At 35.9% G+C, this 20,570-nt stretch overlaps 1 protein-coding gene across 2 annotated transcripts in view; it reads left to right on the plus strand.

Annotated features, from left to right (window-relative positions):
- Positions 1-20,061, plus strand: part of LOC114050013 (3'(2'),5'-bisphosphate nucleotidase 1) — a 40,216-nt gene extending 20,155 nt beyond the window's left edge. For both annotated transcript variants that reach the window (XM_027871525.1, XM_027871526.1), the window contains exons 5-9: positions 1,825-1,873; positions 8,022-8,113; positions 11,667-11,864; positions 12,578-12,683; positions 19,372-20,061. In XM_027871525.1, coding sequence (XP_027727326.1) covers positions 1,825-1,873; positions 8,022-8,113; positions 11,667-11,864; positions 12,578-12,683; positions 19,372-19,520 — 594 coding nt within the window. In that variant the 3' untranslated portion in view covers positions 19,521-20,061. The remainder of the gene's footprint in view (positions 1-1,824; positions 1,874-8,021; positions 8,114-11,666; positions 11,865-12,577; positions 12,684-19,371) is intronic.
- The last annotated feature ends 509 nt before the right edge of the window (positions 20,062-20,570 follow it).

Here is a 20,570-nt window from a genome sequence, read left to right on the forward strand (position 1 = left end):
TTCTGTCACTATTGGTAATAATTTCCAGTTTTCAGTGTCCACAATTGGATTTTTAAACTTTGGGGAGAAACGGTGATTTTGATTTATTGCCAACTTTATGAGCCATTCATTTTTCTGTTGTATATAAAAGATTTGGAGTGGCAGCATAATAAAGTAGATAGTACTTAGAGTCAGAAAATCAATGAATAAATCAACAAGCATTTATTGAGTGCCTATTAAGAATTGCCAGGAACTATATTGGGTGCTGGGTATATGACTACAAATAATAAAACAATCTCTACTTTTATCAAGCTAATATTGTAATGGAGGAGACAATAAATACATATAAATGTAGACACCATGGATAAAAAGTGATGAAATGTAAGTTCATACAAAATAGCTAACTTACCAGGGTAGTTCATCTTAAAGGAAAAAGAGGGAGTCTTTTTGAGATGGCAGTATTGAAGCAGTGCATAAGACATGTGAGATGTGCAGTGCAAAGACATGGATATTGGATGCGAGAGTGTTAAAGTGTGAGAAATAGAGAAAAAGCCAGTTTGGCTGGATCACATGGCAGGGGAGGGCAAGAGGGGGCCCCCCTGCTGGGGGAGGGCACAGAGTGGAGGAGTAATATACAATGTGGCTAGAAAGATGGGACCTCACTTCAGGTCTTGCCTCTGATAACATATTTACTGTGTGATAGACTAAGTGCAGTCTTTTTGTGTTTCTGCAAACTCTGTAAAACTAAAGTTGCAGACAAACTGCTAATTTGACTCTCTAAAGGAAGTTCCTATTCTAGGAATTTCCCGTACTGATGAAACACAGGTCAATACAAAATATGTGCATATAAAGTTACTGTATGGTGATGAGACTGATTTTTAAAAAAGAAATACATCAGAACTTGTCCATCCATTTAAATGTTGTTCCCATTAAAGGATCCATCTTTGTCTGCTATGTACAATGAGGCTACCATTGCTTGAAGTGTTTTTGGAGCTTCTGTTTTGAAATTGCCTCTCAGAGATCTGGTATATTCTTCTGAATAGAGAGAAATGTCTGCATTTTGAGGAGGAAATATTTTTTTGAAATATCCAAAAGTTATTGGAACCAAGTCTACTAAATAAGTTATCAAATTAGTAGAAGATTTTTGGTTTAAAGTTAAGGTTGAAGTATAAAATAACAAAATTGATTTTCTTGTATGGTTTACAAGCTAACTTAGGGTAATTCCTAAAAAGGAGTACCAATATGTTTTGAGTAATGTGTTGAGTGATGCTTGTTGAAATAAATATAGTATCCCATGATGACTATTTTGAAAGATGGTACTCATTTGGCTATAAAATAGGTCTGATTTTTTAAAAAGACAGATTCATTATTTTACAGTCGTGGTTTATACTCTTGAATTTGGTATGTTGTTAGGTTGAAACTCTCAGATTTGTACCTCAACTGTAAAACTTTTTCTATCCTCTTCTTTCCTTAATGCCTTTTAGAGCCTATTTCATATATGACACTATTCTTGTACAATGTACATGATTTTGTAGAATTATAGTAATTGAAGATTTTGTAGAATGATAGTAAAGCTTTGTTCATTTAGAATTACTTTTAATGTATTCTACAATATATCATAGCAATATTTTCCAGTGATTCAGTTAGGCTTTCTCCTCAGTGATTACAAGTTAGTGAGGCCTCATGAGACTGGTGAGTACTCTTAATGAGCCTTTTTACTATCATATCAGAAAAAGTATAACCTAGTTTCAATGAGAAGGAAAAAAAGTCATGTAATTTAATGTAGTGAGATTTGTACTTGTGATTTACTTCCTGAAATTGAATCTTTTCCTTGCTGTTTTTCAGCTTGTTGTGTGGGTTGATCCTCTGGATGGCACCAAGGAATACACTGAAGGTCAGCTTCTTATTTGTAGTTATATATGGCAAAGCTAATTTTATCACTTTAATACAAACAACTAACAGAGCCTATTTCTAGGTCCCTCATATGAAAGGCAAGTGTCATAGTCCATCTACCGTTCCTAAAACAGACACTGCATCCACGCTTTCCTCAACTGACCAACCTTTTCTGGGCTCCCTGGCCACTCTCAACACTATATTATCCTTGTTACTCCCTTCCAGATTATATCCCTACCCTGCACCTTACCTTCCATATTCTGAGGCAGCTGGTTACACAGTGGATAGAGTGCTGAACATGGAGACTGGAAGACCTGAATTAAAATCCAATCTCAAGGGACAGCTAGGTGGTGCAGTGTGGATAGAGCACTGGACCAGGAGTCAGGAGGGCTTGAGTTAATATCTGGCCTCAGACCAGACACTTGACACTTAGTAGCTGTGTGACCCTGGGCAAGTCACTTAACCCCAGTTGCCTCAATCAAAGAAAAAAATTTAAAATAAAATAAAATTCAATCTCAGACACTAGCTGTGTAACCCTGGGCAAGTCATTTAACCTTTGTCTGCCTCAGTTTCTTCATCTGTAAAATGGGGGTAATAATAGCACCTACTTACCAGGGTTGTTGTGAGGATAAAGTGAGATAATTGTAAAGTACTTTGCAATCCTTAAAGCACTATGTAAATGCTAGCTGTTTCTCACATCATACCTTACCCTATAAAGATGAGCTTTAGTTAAATAGCTTTTCTTTCCTTTCCAAAGTTCTCCTTAGTGTTTAAGAATCAGAAGAATTAAAGAACCAACAAAAAAAGCCAAAACTGGCATCCTACTAGAAAGAGACTGAAAGCCAGAGATTTGACTTGCATAGCATTCATATGTTTCCTATATTTTCATGTTTGAAGGACAGGGCACACATTATCTTTTGAATCATTTACTTGTTTCATGGCTAAAGCAAAACTTTTTTTGGGGGAGTCTTAGAAATCTCTGATAACTAAGTTCTATTATGTATGAGATATTATATTATATAAATGTGAGTCATTATTGTTACTATTGTTAATATCCAGACTTTTCTAATGGAAACACTAAGTGTACTTGAAGTAGCCATCAGATATGGAGAACTTATCTATATTAGTGAAAGGGATTGGTTGTTTGTCATTATTTATATACCAAAGTAACATATTATATAAAAATATGACATTTTTATATAATAAAAGTAAGTTATGGAGGGAAAGATATAAAACTTTAATAATGCAGGACAAAGACGTGATCCAGGGATAGAGTATGATACAAAGCATAAAGATGGTTTATAGCTGGTTTGACCAGAGATGTCAAACTCAGGGCAACCCATAAAATGAGTTCTATACTGACAGATAGAAATGTAATTGAGAAATGTTTAAAAAAAATAAAAATACAATATAAATACAACATAGATAATGTTACCTTGTGATTTTCAGTCTCCTTTTTTTTTTGAGGCAATTGGGGTTAAGTGACTTGCCCAGGGTCACACAGCTAGTGTCAAATGTCTAAGGCCAGTTTTGAACTTGGGTCCTCCTGACTCCAAGGCTGGAGCTTTATCCACTGTGCCATCTAGCTGTCCCCTAACTTGTGATTTTCTAAGTTAATATGTGGCCCCCAGTGATTTATTTATTGTTTGAGTTTGACACCGCCAATTTAGAGTATGGTGATAATGAGATTGAGTCTCGTTCTCCTCTAGACCAGTAAGAGAGTTTTGTTTCCTTCAGCCAACTGTATGAAATTTCATACATTTGGTCAAGAACAATTGAACATAGTTTAGCTTGATCTATATTACCATTACAGAGGTTAAGTCATTATCTGCCCTCAATACCTACACAGCTGCAAGGGATTAATGGAGGCTCAGACTGGTGCTTTGCATAAGACTAGCTCACAGGCTTTTGGATACTAAGCCCCAGATTCTGCTACCAATTGTGACAACTGCTTCCCTTGTAGTTGGATTTTTCCATTGCTGATCTCTTAGCTCCAGTTCTATGGCAGTGTTAGACAGTCCCCTGCTGGAGGAGTTTGTCTCATTGATTAGATAGACCTTTGAAGACCAGGTTCAGATAGTGCTAGTGATAGATCCAGTGGCCATCATTTCCCAGAGCAAAAGAAATCTCAAGCTAATGATTTATTGCACAAGATTAAGTTTAGAAGCCCGGAGGAGGAGACATTACCACCAGTTCCTGGCACTTTGCCATTCTAAGGTCCTGAACTTCCTAGTTAACACTGTCCTCACTTCTCTTCCTGTTTTATCCTTTTAATACTGGTTATTCAAGAAAAATGTATACTTTGGGCAAGAAGTAGTTGGACATGAGGAGACCCTCCAACTTCATTCTTCGTAATCTCCCTGTTTCCAGATCTCAATGGTATTGGAAATGCTGTACTCAGTTCGATTTAAAGAGCATTTATTAAGTGCCTAATCTGTACTAGGCTGTCTACCAGGTGCTTGGAATTCAGAAATGAAAAGTATATCCTTGCCCTTCAGGAGCTTCCAAGATAATGGGAGACATAAAATCTATACAAAAATAAACATGCTACAAGCTACACTATGAGAAGTGCGGAGGAGAAGTTCAGACAAAGTGAAATAAGAAATTTTAGAACAGTGACATCGGTTTCCTTGGAGAATCAAGAAAAGCTTCTTTAAAGAGCTGGTACTTGGCTAGGTCCTGAAAGAAGAAAAATAATTCGCCAAGTAAGGAGATATAGAGGGAATATGATCCAGTTGTGGATGATAGCTTGTGTGAATGTACCACCCTTCTTTTCTCCTAACCTACCATCATCACTCATTGTCCTTTGAAGTTCATGTTTGGGAATGGATAATAGAATGCAGAGCTAACAAACTCTTATCTTGCTTTTATTTTCTCTACTATGGAAAAGGGTTCTATAATCTTTGTTTAGATACTTCTAGTGTCAGAGAATCTAATACTGCCTAAAGAAGCTCATTCCACTTTTAAATAGCACCAGTTGTTGGGGAATTTTCCTTAAATTAAGCCTAAATCTGCCTAATTTCCACCTGTTGCATCTAGTTCTACCAATTTTGTGAAGGAAGGGTAGAACAAAAATACTTAATAGGTGTTGAAACCTGCAGGAAGTGACGAGATAGTAAAAATTTACCTCTCTGTAATAGTACTGAAAGAATTGGCAGATGTGATTGCTGAGCCACCATTAGTGGTCTTGTTTATGAAGAAGGGAAACAGTGGTCTCTTAGAGCCAGTATGGTTTCAGCAGGAATGGGTCATGCTAGTCTAGCATTATTTATTTTTTGATGAGGTTACTAATAACCTAAAAAAATCAAAGTTATGCCACAGAATAGCATATATTGGGGCAACTAGATGGTGTAATGAATGGAATGCTGGGCCTCTCGTCAGGAAGACATCCTCCTGAGTTCAGATCCCCCCTCAGATACTAGATGTATCACCCTAGGTGAGTCACTTAACCTTATTTGCCTCAGTTTCCTCATCTGCAAAATGAGCTAGAGAAGGAAATGGCAAACCACTTGGCATGTCTTTGCCAAGAAGAGCCCAATTAAGGTCACAAAGGGTCAGATACAGTTGAAATGACTGAACATCAAACAACAAGCATATATGGATTTCAAATGTAAGGCATTTGATAAAGGTTTCCATGTTACCCTTGGCAAGATGTAAATATGTCTACTGTATGTTAATAAAGTTAGTAGATTTGGCATTGGTTTAATGACTAGAATCAAAAAGTAGTGATTAATAGATGTTAGCCAGGGAGGATGTTTCTACTAGAGTACTTTAGAGATTGGTTCTTGGCCCTTGTGCCTTTTGACATTTTTAATCACAGAATTTAGATTCTACAAAGAGGTAACATGTGGATTGACCAGGGGATATCTTTAGCACTCAACACAGTTTCTGGCAAGTAAGTTCTTAGTAAGTAAATGCTTGTTGACCGACTGATTGACAATGTGTAGGGAGACTAGTACCTCCCTTGTCATTACTGTCTAGATGTTTATCTTCCAGCAGATTCTCAAGAAAAATTCATGATAAAGGAATATTAGACTGGTGGCAACTCAGGTATCTCACAAATTGGGAAGACTGTGTGCTAGGCAGGAATACATGAGAACTTCATGATCTCAAATAGATAAGGACATTCTTCTTCTGGTCTCAATATAAATCTTGACTCTGATGCCCAAAGAGAGCCTTCAGAAGGAAAGGTGGTCTACCAAGAGTAGATTAAGAAAGACATTGATGAATAGGAGTGGCATTAGTACATAAGATCAGTCTCAGTCCCATAAAGGGCTAAGCGTATACTTATTGCCAGTTGGCTGCTAGATTCCCATGTACTTTGATTTATACATATTTGAATCCAGTTTAAAAACATTTCCTATAAAATCCCCTCACAGAATCACAGAAAAGCAGATTCCCTTTAGTCCAATCCATCCCTGTACTTGAGTTTCCTCTAGAACATGGGTAGGGGACCTGCAGCATTGAGGCCACATGTGGCCTTCTCGGTCCTTGAGTGTGGAGTCCAAGTTTTATAGAACAAATCCTTTTATTAAGGGGTTTTGTTCAGTGAAGTTTGGATTCATTCAAAAGCCCTCACTGAGAACCTAGAGGGCCACTTGTGTCCTTGAGGCCAAAGGTTCCCTATCCATGCTCTAGAGTGTCCTAGAGAAAGGATCCTGTAATCTTTGCTTAGATACCTTTAAGTGACAGGGAGCCTACTGCCTAAGGAAACCCATGTCACTTCTGGATGCCATCAATTGCAAGGAAGATTTCTGTTAAATTAAGCCTAAATCCAATGCCTAATTTCCATCCTCTGCATCTAGTTGTCAGTCTTAGTGATCAATTCCTTGATTCCCTTATCTGTATCTTTCTTCTTTTCTTATTTTTCTTCATCATTTCTTTCAGCACTAAAGTATTCTATTATAATCATATGCCACAACTTGTTCAGCCATTCCCCAGTTGATGGATATCCCTTCAATTAACAATTCTTTGCCACCACAGAAAGAGCTGCTATAAATATTTTTCTTCAAATAAGTCCTTTTCCCTTTAAAAAAAAAAAAAACATCTCTTTGGGATACAGATCTAGTAGTGGTATTCCTGTATCAAAGGGTGTGCACAGTTTGATAACCCATAGGGCATAGCTCCAAATTGTTGGATGGTTGGATCAGTTCACAATTCCACCAACAGTGCATTAATGTCCCAATTTTCCAACATCTCTTCCAATATTTATAATCATTTTCCTTTTCTGTCCTATTAGCCAATCTGATAGGTGTGAGGTGGTACCTCAGAGTTGTTTTAGTTTGCATTTCTCTAATCAGTAGTGATTTAGACCATTTATTCATATGACTATAGATAGCTTTGATTTCTTTATCTGAAAACTTCCTGTTCCTATCCTTTGACCATTTATCGATTGGGGAATGACTTGTAAAATAAGATAGTTACTGTTGGTTTTGACAGGCATTTGGAGGCCTTCAGCCCTGCCTTAGATGCATGCAATGGGAAGACTGTAGACCTTTCTCTTGTGAGCATCCGATCAACAAATAGCAGCCTCAGTACCCACCAGCAGAATCACCCGCTAATCACCAATACATGTCTCCTCCTTATTCCTCTTATTCTTCCTAAATGACCTCTCTCCTGATGCCACTGTGGTCCACATTGCCATGACTTGTTGGAACCATCTCTTCCATGGAGGGTCTGGAGCTCCCCATAGCGGGAACAGGCTTATGTACTGTGTGTGGTTCAATGGAAAGACAGTTGAAACTGGAGTCACAAGTCCCTGGGTTTGAATCCTGGATCTTCTACTTACTACCTGTGTTGCTTTAAGCAAGTTACTAACCCTCTTAGAACCTCACATAAAATATAGAGTTTGAATTAACCTTGATGTGAACTGTTTGGCAACACCTCAGATTCTGCAGTGACAGACTGTAGCCCTGCTGGCCTGCAACCATCAGCAGTATTGCCTTTGTAAGAAGACAATACTTCTGCAGAGTTTATGTTGGGGGAGTATTCTGTGGAAAGTGGAAAAATTGTGACATGTTCTTTTTATGTATTAATGAAAATATTGTTTACAGATAGATTTTAATGAATTCATACAAAATTGAAGACCATATAAAACATTTAAGAAATTAATGGAAAAATGAATAAATTACTTTATTATGTGTACACAGGTCTTCTGGACAATGTAACAGTCCTTATTGGAATTGCTTATGAAGGAAGAGCAATAGCAGGAGTTATTAACCAGCCTTACTACAATTATCAGGTATAATACGTTAATGCAGAAGAATTTCATTTGTTTTGTAACTACTTTTGTAAATTTCAGTTATGGGCATGGAAAGGAGCCATTTGAGACTGATTAGTTCAGCCTTTGTCCTTGATGCTTTTCTTTTTTTTAACACTTTTATTAATGACTTGGATGAAAAAATTGATGGCTTATTATCTGATAGATGGCAGGAAGTTGGGAAGGATTTGCTAATACACTGATGAGAGAAGTTGTTTTAAAATATATGTTCTTGAGGACAGAAATGGTTTTTTGCCTTTCTTTGTATCCCCAGTGCTAAGCACAGTGTCTGGCCCATAGTAAGTATTTAATAAATGCCCATTGACTCACTGACAGAATTATAACCTAAACCTATCTCAGTAGGCTGCAACAATGGACCAATTATAACATATAGGTTATATAATATATAGATTCTATATAAATTCATGTTGAAAAGTAGAGGATGTGAGAGATGTAACTAGAAAGCCATTCTTTTTGAAAAAAAGTTCTTGGGAGATTTTGATCATTCACAATCTTAGTAAGACTCAGCCCTGTGATGTGCTAACCATCTGTGAGCTACTTCAGTAGAGCTATAGGGTCCACAACAAGTAACTTGAGAGCCTCAGTGCACTCTGCCCTCGTCAGAACACATCTGTAGTACTGTCTTCAGTTTGGGCACCACATTTGAGGAGCAACATTGGCCAACAGAAGTATCAGGAAGCCTAAAAGTCCTAGTGTCATTTTAAGCTATTAAAGCCTAAAACTGGTAAAGCTTAAAACTGTACTAAAACTTTTGGGCCACATAGTATATACAGAAGAGGGTTTATAAGATGGTGATGGGATTCAGTATTCCAAACTTAGTCATCCAGCTTTGCAGTGAAGAAAAGGGGGTGAATTTTCTTAACTTTTGGTTAGGACCATCCCTGGGCATTATTATCTGTTGTTCAGTTTGGAGTGTTTATTGCTGGTTTTTCCCCATTTACATTGTAGTTATTCTGTATGCTGTTTTCCTGATTTTGTTTACTTCACTTTGCATCAGTTCATGTGCTCTTTCCATCCTTCTCTGTATTTATCATATTCATTGTTTCCTGTAGCATAGTAATGACATAATTTGTTTAGCTATTTCCCAGTCAACTAGCATCCATTTTGTTTCTAGTTCTTTATTACTATAAAAAAATAGTACTACTATAAATGTTTTAGTATATATGGAACGTCTTTGACCTCCTTGAGGTATACATACATAATAGTGGAATTAGGGTAACTTTGTTAATCTGGACACCTCTCTCTTAAGGAGAGCTAGGAAAATGTTACAGAAGTAACGTATTAGGATCAAAGAATAATATGAGTCATTTTCTTTTGAGTAATATTTAATACTCATTGTTAGATTACCATTTGCTCTGTTTGTTGAGCTGGTATTATTCCTGTCAATTTGGGGGAAAAAAAACCAGCATGGTACTGTGGAAAGAATGCTGGATTTAGGTAGCTATGGGTTCAAATCCCACCTCCAACACTTATTAAATGTGTGATCAAAGGCCAATTGCCTGCTCTCTAGCCTCAGTTTTTTCATCTATAAAATTGTGATACCTCTAGTTGCCACTTCAGGTTATTGTGAGGATCAAATGAGATAATGTTGGTAAAGCACTTTGTGAAAATTTAAGTACTGTGTCACACAGCTATAGTAATAATGATCTTTTTACAAGGACTGGAAGTAAAAAGCTCAGTTTTGTTTCCATTATTCAGTAATTCCAGAGTTGAAGTATAGTATTCTAAAACTATACGTTTTAAATGAGGGAACTGAGAGAAAAGAACCCTGTCAAGACTAAAGAGAAAAACAAGTAACCAGAAACCTATCACCTTTAATATGCTTAACTTGGAGTACACAGATCCCCCTTTCAAAAAGCACATCTTTTATTTTGCCATGCCATTTTAACACTTTTTTAAAATTGCAGGATGTTTGTTCCTTAGTGCCTTTTGTGGTTGATTTTTATTTCTTATCAGTAGAAGCATATATTTCTTGGAATTATCACAGCAAAGTGCCAGTTCAAATTGTGATACATTCAAGATCACATTGTAAAATATAAAAATAAATCAGTACTGATAATTAAAAGAGTTATTTTTTAAAAATTTTTTTTAGGCAATTGGGGTTAAGTGACTTGCCCAGGGTCACACAGCTAGTAAGTGTCAAGTGTTTGGTCTGAGGCCGGATTTGTACTCAGGTCCTCCTGATTTCAGGGCTGGTGCTCTATCCACTGTGCCACCTAGCTGCCCCCAAAGGGTTATTTTAATCAGGAATAAAACTAATATATAGGACCGTTTATCTGTAAATATCTACGTGATTTAAAGTTATCATTAATTTTCATCATATCTCTTGAAAAGGTGAGAAAAACTAATCTTTACCCACAGAGCAGTAAAAAGAAGTTAAGAGAATATAAGAGTGAGGAAAAAGTGAAAAATAAAACTGGAGTTTTAGCTCTTACTAACAGAACAGGTACTACACTTGAGTTTTTAGCATTGTTGCTACCAGATGATGACAATTATTAAAAGAATTTAAATTTTTCTCTCCCTTTCTTCTTGATCTTGGGCAAGTCTCCATATGTCTAGATCTCAAGTTTTCTCATCTGCAAAATGAGGGCAGTGACTAAATGACCAGTAAGGTCCCCCCCTACTCTAAAACCTATAATCCTGTGATTTTCTCCTGCTTGTACTTTCAGGTCTGCCTCAGTGACCTGAGGTAGTACCACTCAGGCCAACTACAAGTACTACTTACTTAATGGTGGCACTCAGGAGTGGGGAGGTGGGTGAGTGCTTAGAAGAAATGTAAGTAAGTAATAGATGCAGAAATGTGTAATAAACCATTTATGGAAAGTGAAACCCCATAATGAATATACCTTTGTGTATGTGGCTCTATATTAACTTATTTGTGTCTCAATTTCTCCTAAAAAATAAGAATACCATCTTTGTGTTTCACATGAATAATTTTGAAATAAGTGAGATAAGATTACACAAAGACACGTTAAGCTCTTTGAAATCATTCATTAAAGCAATCAACTAATATTTATTAAGCACCTACTATGTGCTAGGCACTTGGGATACAAAAAGAGGCAAAAGACAGTCCTTGCTCCCTCTAGGAGTTCACATTCTAATTCAGAGCTTACATTCTAATGAAAGAAAGATTTACATCCAAGGTTATATTATCTTTATATTTTTACACTAGAAGGTTAGGGAATAAAACTCTAACCTCAACCCTGTCTTCCTGACAGCCTTTCATTGACGGTTTATTCAGCCACAACTGTTGTCGTATAGCCCATAATATTGACTATCTCTTGAGTGATCCTGGTAGTGCAGGGAACAGTAATATCTTTCCTCTCTAGTGCATTTCAAACTATAGTATTTCGCAAAATAATGTAATAATTCATGTTATCTAAGAGGTATAATAATTCTGTGTTAATATCTTTTGACATAATTATAACAACGTGGCTAAAATAAAAATATTATGCCTTTAGCTAGCTTTTTGCTACAGAAGTATTACATATTATTGTTTCGTTGATTTTTTTAGGCAGGAGCAGATGCTGTGCTCGGGAGGACAATTTGGGGAATTTTAGGTTTGGGTGCCTTTGGGTTTCAACTGAATGAAGTGCCTGATGGGAAACATATAATTACCACAACTCGTTCTCATTCCAGCAAGTTGGTAAATGATTGCATTTCTGCTATGAATCCTGATAATGTTCTCAGAGTGGGAGGAGCAGGAAATAAGGTAATATATTTGATGTTTGTCAGAAAGATTGAGGGGAGTTAGAAAATATTGAATTTATTATCATTTTCCCCCTTCAGCTTCTTGTTACGCAGAATCAGTCATTTGATAATGTTCAGACTTGTTCATTTGGTATAAATTAGTATTAAAAATGTATGGAAAGAGAATAGAAGTAATAAAATGATGCCACTAAGATTGGCTATAAAATATAAAGTCAAATCTATATCTAGTTTTTAAATTCTAAATTCAAACCTATTAAAATTTTTGATTTATTGTTTTTTTCTTGCACTATTTTTCTGAGGTAATCATTTGCTTACATTAGAAATAACTCTTCTAAGCTAGAAAGTAGATAAACTGGAGTAGGCATCCCAACATTTGTCATTAAGGAAAGCTAATAGCAAATTTTTTAAGTGGCCATGGGAATCTTTATTGTTGCCTGATTTCAAATTAAAATTAACCTTTGACCATGAGTGATGCTGCAAGGAGCGACTGCTGAGGAGCTCCTCTTCACCTGACTGTCTGAACATATCAAAGCTTACTTCACTTTTTAACAAAGCCATCAAGCCATCCTCCTGGCTTTCTTGGGATCCCTCTAAGCCCACAGAAGGCAGTATCCTCACGTGAGAGTTATTTGATTAAACTGACTATATGTATTGCTTTAAGTAAATAGATCCATGCTCCTAGAGCCTATGACATTTTAAAAAAAATCCTTACAGATCATTCAGCTGATTGAAGGCAAAGCGTCTGCTTACGTATTTGCCAGTCCTGGATGTAAGAAGTGGGATACTTGTGCTCCAGAAGTTATTTTATGTGCTGTAGGAGGTGAGTAAGCAAATTGAGATACTTTTTGGGTTCAGTAGAGGTATTTAAAGATTTTGATATACTGTAGTATCAATGACATCACATGCATTTTACTAGTAACTTTCGTTTTTTCATAATCTTCATTTCCCATTGTATTCTGATGCCTACCCTGTCCCAGAGATCCATCCCATAGAGTAAGTGACTTTAGAAAGAAAAAGGAAAAAAAAGTTCAGCAAAAGTAATAACCAGCATATGAAAAAATCTGATGTTCTGTGTAGCATTTCAAACCTGTGGTCTCCCACATATTTAAAGAAGCAGAAGAAGGTATCTTTTCATTCTTGTCCTCACAAGTAATTATAATTTCTTTTCAGTTTCAGTTGTTATATAACATGCATTATTACTATCAACACAGAACTACTACTTCATATAGCATATCCATTTTTATTTAAACATTAATCGAAAAAAATTAATTACCATATGTTATATTTTAAGCACAAGTCTGCCAAAAACAATTTTATTTAATTTTAACATTATTTTATATCCAAGCCGTTTCTGTCTTGGAGAGAGATTAGCATAGTTCCCTTGTGACTTCCAATAAGACTCTCTGTCACAGGATTTGAGATAATATTTATAGGAGTCTTGAATTCAGAAAGATATTTTAGCATTTTAAAATACAGTTGGGTTAACATTCTAAAACAATAGTCACTACTCACTTCCTCTGTTGACCACTACTTTCAAATGTTCTCCAGAAATTTTTTTAAAAAGGGTTCAGCTTCCTGAGTTGAAGACTGCCCTTAGACAAGTCAGCTAGCTTCAGAAGGTGGTGACATAATGATCTTAACAAAGTTAAGGAGTACTTTTTGTTAAAAGGTTGGCTTCTATCCTTAATTCTTTTCTTAAAAAAAAAAAAGGCTTTTTGTCCACCTTTCTAAGGGATGGTGGGGAAGGATGTCTGGAAAAAACTCATAGACTAGAGAAATTATTATTTCTTAATATTTTCAATTTTACTAAAAAAGTTTTTTTAATATGCTTCCAGATACTCTAATGTAGCCTCTTTTTGGATGGTTATATACAAGCAGAATTTTTAATTTAATTTTTCCTGCTTCCCAAAAATGCATTTTAGTTAATCTATGAATAGAAGATTTTCCTGACAAGTTAAATATTAATCATCATTGTCATCAGTCAATGAGCAAGCAATCAGTCAATCAGCAAGCATTTATTAAGTTCCAATTGCATACCAAATGCTGTGCTAGTTTCTGGGAATTCAAATAAAAAAATGAGATAGAGGTCATATTCTTTTTTCCCAGCTTTAAAGTTCTATGATTTTTTTTATTTAATATTTTATTTTTCCCCAGTTATGTGTAAAAACAATTTTTTAACATTCATTTTTAAAACTTTGAATTCCAAATTCTCTCCCTTGCTCCCTTCCCACCCCACTTCGTTGAGAAGGCAAGCAATTCAATATAGGTTATACATTGTAGTCATGCAAAACATTTCCATAATAGTCATGCTGTGAAAGAAAGCATAGATTAAAAAAAACCTCAAGAAGAATAAGTAAGTAAAAAAAGTATGCTTCAGTCTATTCAGACACCATCAGTTCTTTCTCTAGGGATGGGTAGCATTTTTCATCATAAGTCCTTCAGACTTGTCTTGGGTCATTGTATTGCTGAGAATAGCTAAGTCATTCGCAGTTGATCATCATACAATATTACTGTTACTTTGTACACAGTACATTTCACTTTGCATCAGTTCATGCAAGTCTCTCTAGGCTTTCCTGAGAGCATCCCGCTCATGATTTCCCATAGCATAATAGTATTCCATCATAATCACATACCACAGCTTGTTCAGCTGTTCCCCAATTGATGGGCATCCCCTCAATTTCCAATTCTTTACCCCCAGAAAAGAGCTGTTATAGATATTTTTGTACATGTAAGTTCTTTTCATTTTTGTTTTTTTTTTTAATCTCTTTTGGGATACAGATCTAGTAGTGGTACTGCTGGTTTTGTACCCCTTTGGGCATAGTTCCAAATTGCTCTACACAATGGTTGGATCAGTTCACAACTCCACTAACAGTGCACTAATGCCCCATTTTCCCCACATCCTCTCCACCATTTGTCATTTTGCTTTTCTGTTCTATTAACCAATCTAATAGGTATGAAGTAGTGCCTCAGAATTGTTTTAATTTGCATTTCTCCAAACTTTGGTGAGTTGGAGCATTTTTTCATATACCTATAGATTGCTTTGATTACTTCATCTGAAAACTGTTCATATCTTTTGATCATTTATCAACTGGGGAATGGCTCTTATTTTTATAAATTTGACTGAGTTCAATATATGTTTGAGAAATTAGGTCTTTATCAGAAAAACTTGCTTCAATTTTTTTTTCACAGTTACTATTGCTAACTGTATTTCCCTCCATCCTTTCCCCCCTGCTTATTCTATTCTCTCTCTCCTTTCACTCTGTCCCTCCTCAAAAGTGTTTTGTTTCTGACTCCTTCCTCCCACCCGCCCTCCCTTTTATCACCTCCACCCTCTTCTCTTATCCCTTTCCCCTCCTGCTTTCCTGTAGGGTAAGATAGATTTCTACACTCAATTGAGTGTGTATATTGTTCCCTCTTTGAACCAATCCTGATGAGAGTAAGGTTCACTCACTCTGCCTCACCTTACTCCTCTTTCCCTATACTGTAAAAGCTTTTTATTGCCTCTTTTATATGAGATAATTTACCTTAATCTATCTCTCCCTTTCTGTTTCTCCTAGTACATTCCCCTCTCACCCCTTAATTTTATTTTTTTTTACATATTGTCCCTTTGTATTCGACTCACACCTATCCTCTTTGTCTGTATATGCTCCTATCTGTCGTAATAATGAGAAAGTTCTTATGAGTTACAAGTATCATCTTCCTGGGTAGGAATGTAAACAGTTTAATCTAACTAAGTCCATTGTGATTTCCCTTTCTTGTTTCCCTTTTTATGCTTTAGTCTTGTATTTGAAAGTTCAGCTTTGGTCTTTTCGTCAAGAATGCTTGAAAGTCATCTCTCTCATTGAATATCCAGTTTTCCCCTGAAGGATTATACTCAGTTTTTCTGGATAAATGATTCTTGGTTGTAATCCTACCTCCTTTGTCCTCTAAAATATCATATTCTGAGCCCTCTGATCCTTTAATGTAGAGGTTGCTAAATGTCTTATCCTGACTGTGGCTCAATGATACTTGAATTGTTTCTTTCTGGCTGCTTGCAATATTTTCTCCTTGACTTGGGAGCTGTGCAATTTGACTTTAATATTCCTTGCAGTTTTCATTTTGGGATCTTGTTCAGGAAGTGATTGGTGGATTCTTCCAATTTTTATTTTACCCTCTGGTTCTAGAATATTGGGGTAGTTTTCCTTGATAATTTCTTGAAAGATGATGTCTAGGCTCTTTTTTTGATCATGCCTATTAGGTAGTTCAATAATTTTCATATTCTCTCTCCTGGATTTATTCTCCAGGTCAGTTGTTTGTCCCCTGAGATATTTCACATTGTGTTCTATTTTTTCATTCTTTTGGTTTTGTTTTATTGTTTCTTGATTTCTCATAAAGTCATTAGCTTCCATTTGCTCCATTCTAATTCCATTTTAAGGAATTATTTTCTTCAGTTAGCTTTTGTACTTCTTTTTCCATTTGGCCAATCCTGCTTTTTAAGGTATTCTCCTCATTGACTTTTTTGTACCTCTTTTATCATTTGGCCTATTCCAGAGGTGGGAAACCTCAAGTACAACCCTTTGAGTGAATCCGAACTTCACAGAACAAATACACTTAATAAAAGGATTTGTTCTGTAAAACTTGGATTCAGCCAAAAGGCCACACCCAAGGACCTAGAAGGCCATGTGTGGCCTCAAGGCCATAGATTCCCCACCCCTTGTTCACTCTGTTTTTTAAGGTGTTATTTTCTTCAGTATTTTTTGCGCCTTCTTTACCAAGCTGTTGACTCATTTTTCATTATTTTCTTGCATCACTTTCATTTCTCTTCCCAATTTTTCATTTACCTCCCTTACTTGATTTTTCAGAATCTTTTTGAGTTCTTCCATGGCCTGAGACCAATTCATATTTTTCTTGAAGGCTTTGGATAAAGGACTTGGTTATCTTCTTCTGAGTATGTGTTTTTATCTTCCTTGTCACCATAGTAACTTTCTATGGTCAGAATTTTTTTTCTATTGTTTGCTTCTTTTCCCAGTCTATTACTTATTTTTAGCTCTTTGTTAAAGTGGGGCTTTGTTTCACAGGTGAAGTGGGCACTGTCCCAAGCTTCAGGGGGAACTGTTTTCAGAGATACTCCTAGGAACCTGTAAGTTTTCAGTTCTTCGGAGGTGGTATGATCTAAGGAGAGGTGTTTACTACTTTCCTGACCTGTGCTCTGGTCTGTGAGTGACCACAAGCATTCTTTTCTGCCCCAGAACTGTGAGAAGGGTCCCTGCTCCACTGTGGCCACAAGCTCTGGTGTGCTAGGGCTCCTCCTCACCTTGGGACTGCCACCCAGGAGTGTGACCTATGTCCGAGGATGGGCAACCAACAAAATCCTGCCTCGATGCTAGCAAAGAGACCTATGTAATGACCAGTTGTTTGACCCCCTTACCATCTGTGAACTGAGAGTTCTAGAAGCAGCTGCTGCTGATTCAGTGGCTCCCAAGGCCTGCTCTTGGTTTGCTGGGGCTGGAGCTGTGCTGGTGTGGTCTTTGCTGGACTGTGCTCCACTCTCACCTAGGTGCAACAGACCTTTCCTGCCAATCTCCTAAGTTGTCTTTGGCATCTGTGAGCTGAGAGGTCTGGAAACCACCACTGCTGCCACTGATTCAGTCTCCCTAAGCCTGCTCCTGGTTTGCTGGGTCCAGATCTGCACTGGGGCCTAGTCTGTGGTGGCGCAGCCTGCACTGGACTGCGCTCCTCTCTCACCTTGGTGCAACTGACCTTTCCTGCCAACTTTCTAAGTTGTCTTAGGCTGGAAAATTGTTTAACTCATCTTTTTGTGGGTTCTACCACTCTAGAATTTGTTTAGAGTCATTACTTAAAGATATTTGGACGGGTTCAGGGGAGAGCTGAGGCAAGCCCCTGTCTTTACTCTCTCATCTTGGCTCTACCTCCTCAGATCTTATATTCTGAATTAGTACTGATTGAGCCACATGTGGACTTTGCACTCCACTGTGCTGTGTGCAACATGGCCTAAATTTAGAGGGAAACTCCCCATCTAAACACATTACATTACATTAAATACACATCACATTAAAATGCTTTTAAAAACTGTCCCTTGGTCCATCTTTATTATTAGTAAACACTTCCTCATAAAATTGATTTTATCACCTAGAATATACTCCAGGAAAACATTTGATTTTTTTTAATTCCTCCATTTTACTTAAGATAGTCTATTTCTCATCAAGCTATTCAGTGCTAAATTTTATAACATACTACAGCTTTATTTTGTGAATATATTTCACTGAAACTATAGTCCCAGTTAAATGGGCATAAAAGGTCCATGAAGGAAAAAAAATGGATTAAAAAAGAAGAAACAAATTAGCAAAATCAGAAAGTCAATGAAAGGTTATATGAAGTAGGAGGAATGAAGAACAGAGTGGTGATTAAAGTTACATGTACAGAGATAAGTTATGTGTACAGAGATGAATGTTATGATATAAACATGGATCAGACTTTGGGAAGTTTTTTTTTAAATGAGAGCAGAAAATATATGAATAAGCACATTTTTTGTAATGCTGATTTAAGAATGATTGAGAAATGAATAATAGAGAATGATTAGTGTGGGTTTAAAATAACTACCAGGAAAATAAACCACATAAACACCCAATAAGAGCCCAGGGTGCAATGAGTAAGCAAACATTTGAAATGCCATTTCTTTTATCAAAATCATATATTTTCTTTTTTATTAATGTCTTTTGTTCTTTCTAAAAAGATAAATTTGGATTGAATCTTGTTTTTATATCACTTACATTTCCTAATGTATTCCCCACCCTACCCTCCCATAGAGCTGTTTCTCATAAAAAAGAATATACAGTTCAACGAAATGAACCAGTACATTGAAAAATCCTGACATTATACAGTGTTCCACACTTATTATTATATAATATGTGATATATGTATATAATGTAGTATAGTACATGTATAATACAAATTTTATGTTATATACATTATATAAGTATTCTGCCTCATCTCTGAAATAGGAAAGAAGATGCGTAAATCATTTCCACTTTTGAATGTTCAACCAGTCTTGTCTACTGGGATTAAAACTTCTATTCTTTTTAGGATTTATTATCCTGGAATTTTTAAGCTCATATTTAAATTGACCTGGTAACCAATGGCTTAAATAAACAAAATAATCCTCAGAATTAGGGTTAAGGGATTGGATTAGATGAGTTTTAAGGTCAATGTCAGCTGTAAAATTTTATGACACTTATTTTTCATTCAATTGAAAACTAATACTTTAAGAGCTATATATATAGCTCTTAAGTAAATTCAAATTTTCAGTCTTTAAATCATAATTTTTTCTTTTTGTTCACCCTCTCTTTCAACCTGGGAGTGCTCTGTTAATTTTGTGTTTCTTTCTGTATCATACTTAGAAATAATTGAAAACCATTTCTGTGAGAGGAAAAAAACAACCACTTTTTCTAGCCTGAAATGTAAAGTCTTTTATGAGGAATCAATGCTGTATTTGTATTTTTTACTTCCAGGTAAACTGACTGATATTCATGGAAATGCCCTTCAGTACCATAAGGAAGTAAAACATATGAATTCTGCTGGTGTCCTTGCCACACTGAGGAATCATGACTATTATGCAAGCCGAGTTCCAGAGACTGTAAAGAAAGCTCTTGTGCCATGAGAGACATATTATCTACTTACCAGTGAAAACAATGACATTTGATATTCAAGTTAATAAATATTTTAAAATTATGAAAATAGATTTATTTTTGTTTTTATTGTTATTGATTAGTGATATTGTTTATACAGTAAGAGCAGCGTAAATAATTAATGAATTCTGATAAATTCATAGTTCCAGTTTTGAAATAAAGAGTATCACCTTTAAGCTGGTAAGCTAGATCTATGAAACAGCCAAATTAGGATCCTAATGATCACACTTGATACCTATTGACTCATGGCAAAATTTTGGCCTACATTCTATAGGGATAAAAAGGAAAGGTTCAGTTTTGAGCCCTGCTAATAATACTGTCAGCATTCCTGTAAAATTTCCTCATTTGATTTAAGGCACAAAGCTTAGATGCTACATGAATCTTATTTTGTTAAATGACTTTATCCTCTAAATTATTATGATTTTTATTATATCTCCTACAAAATGTTATTTTCTATGTTGGTGAAATAGCTTTATGAGAGATACTCTTATGATAAAATTACACATTATTTAATTTTTGTATTAATTGAATTTCTTATGTTTAACTATACTAAATAAATGGTTTCATTTATTCTGATTTCTTTGTAAAACTTTCTAGGATTTCAAGTCCTGTAATTTCAGTCCAGTAGACATTGTGTGTACTATGTATAAGATATTATAATAGGTGCTGGGTATACAGAGCCAAAAATGAAACAGTTCTGGCCCTCCTGGAGGTTACATTCCACTTTGTGACACAACATATGTATAGTTAAGTAAATACAGGATAATATAAGTAGGTCAAGAATGCTGAACACTTAAGAGTGAAAGGGGGAGAAATCAGGAAAGACTATTTGTAGGAGGTGGTACTTGAGCTGAGTCTTGAAAAAAGATAAGTATTCTAAGAAGCTAAAGAGGAGTGCCACTAGCTCCAGGCAAAAGAACTCTGTTGCAGAGAGATGGTAGCATAGCAATAAAAAAAAATAGCTAGTGTTTACGTAGCACTTTAAGATTTACAGAGAGTTAAAAAAGCAAGATGAGTTGGTT

Source organism: Vombatus ursinus, unplaced genomic scaffold, assembly GCF_900497805.2.
Source record: "Vombatus ursinus unplaced genomic scaffold, bare-nosed wombat genome assembly UNPS02014798.1, whole genome shotgun sequence".
Taxonomy (NCBI): domain Eukaryota; kingdom Metazoa; phylum Chordata; class Mammalia; order Diprotodontia; family Vombatidae; genus Vombatus; species Vombatus ursinus.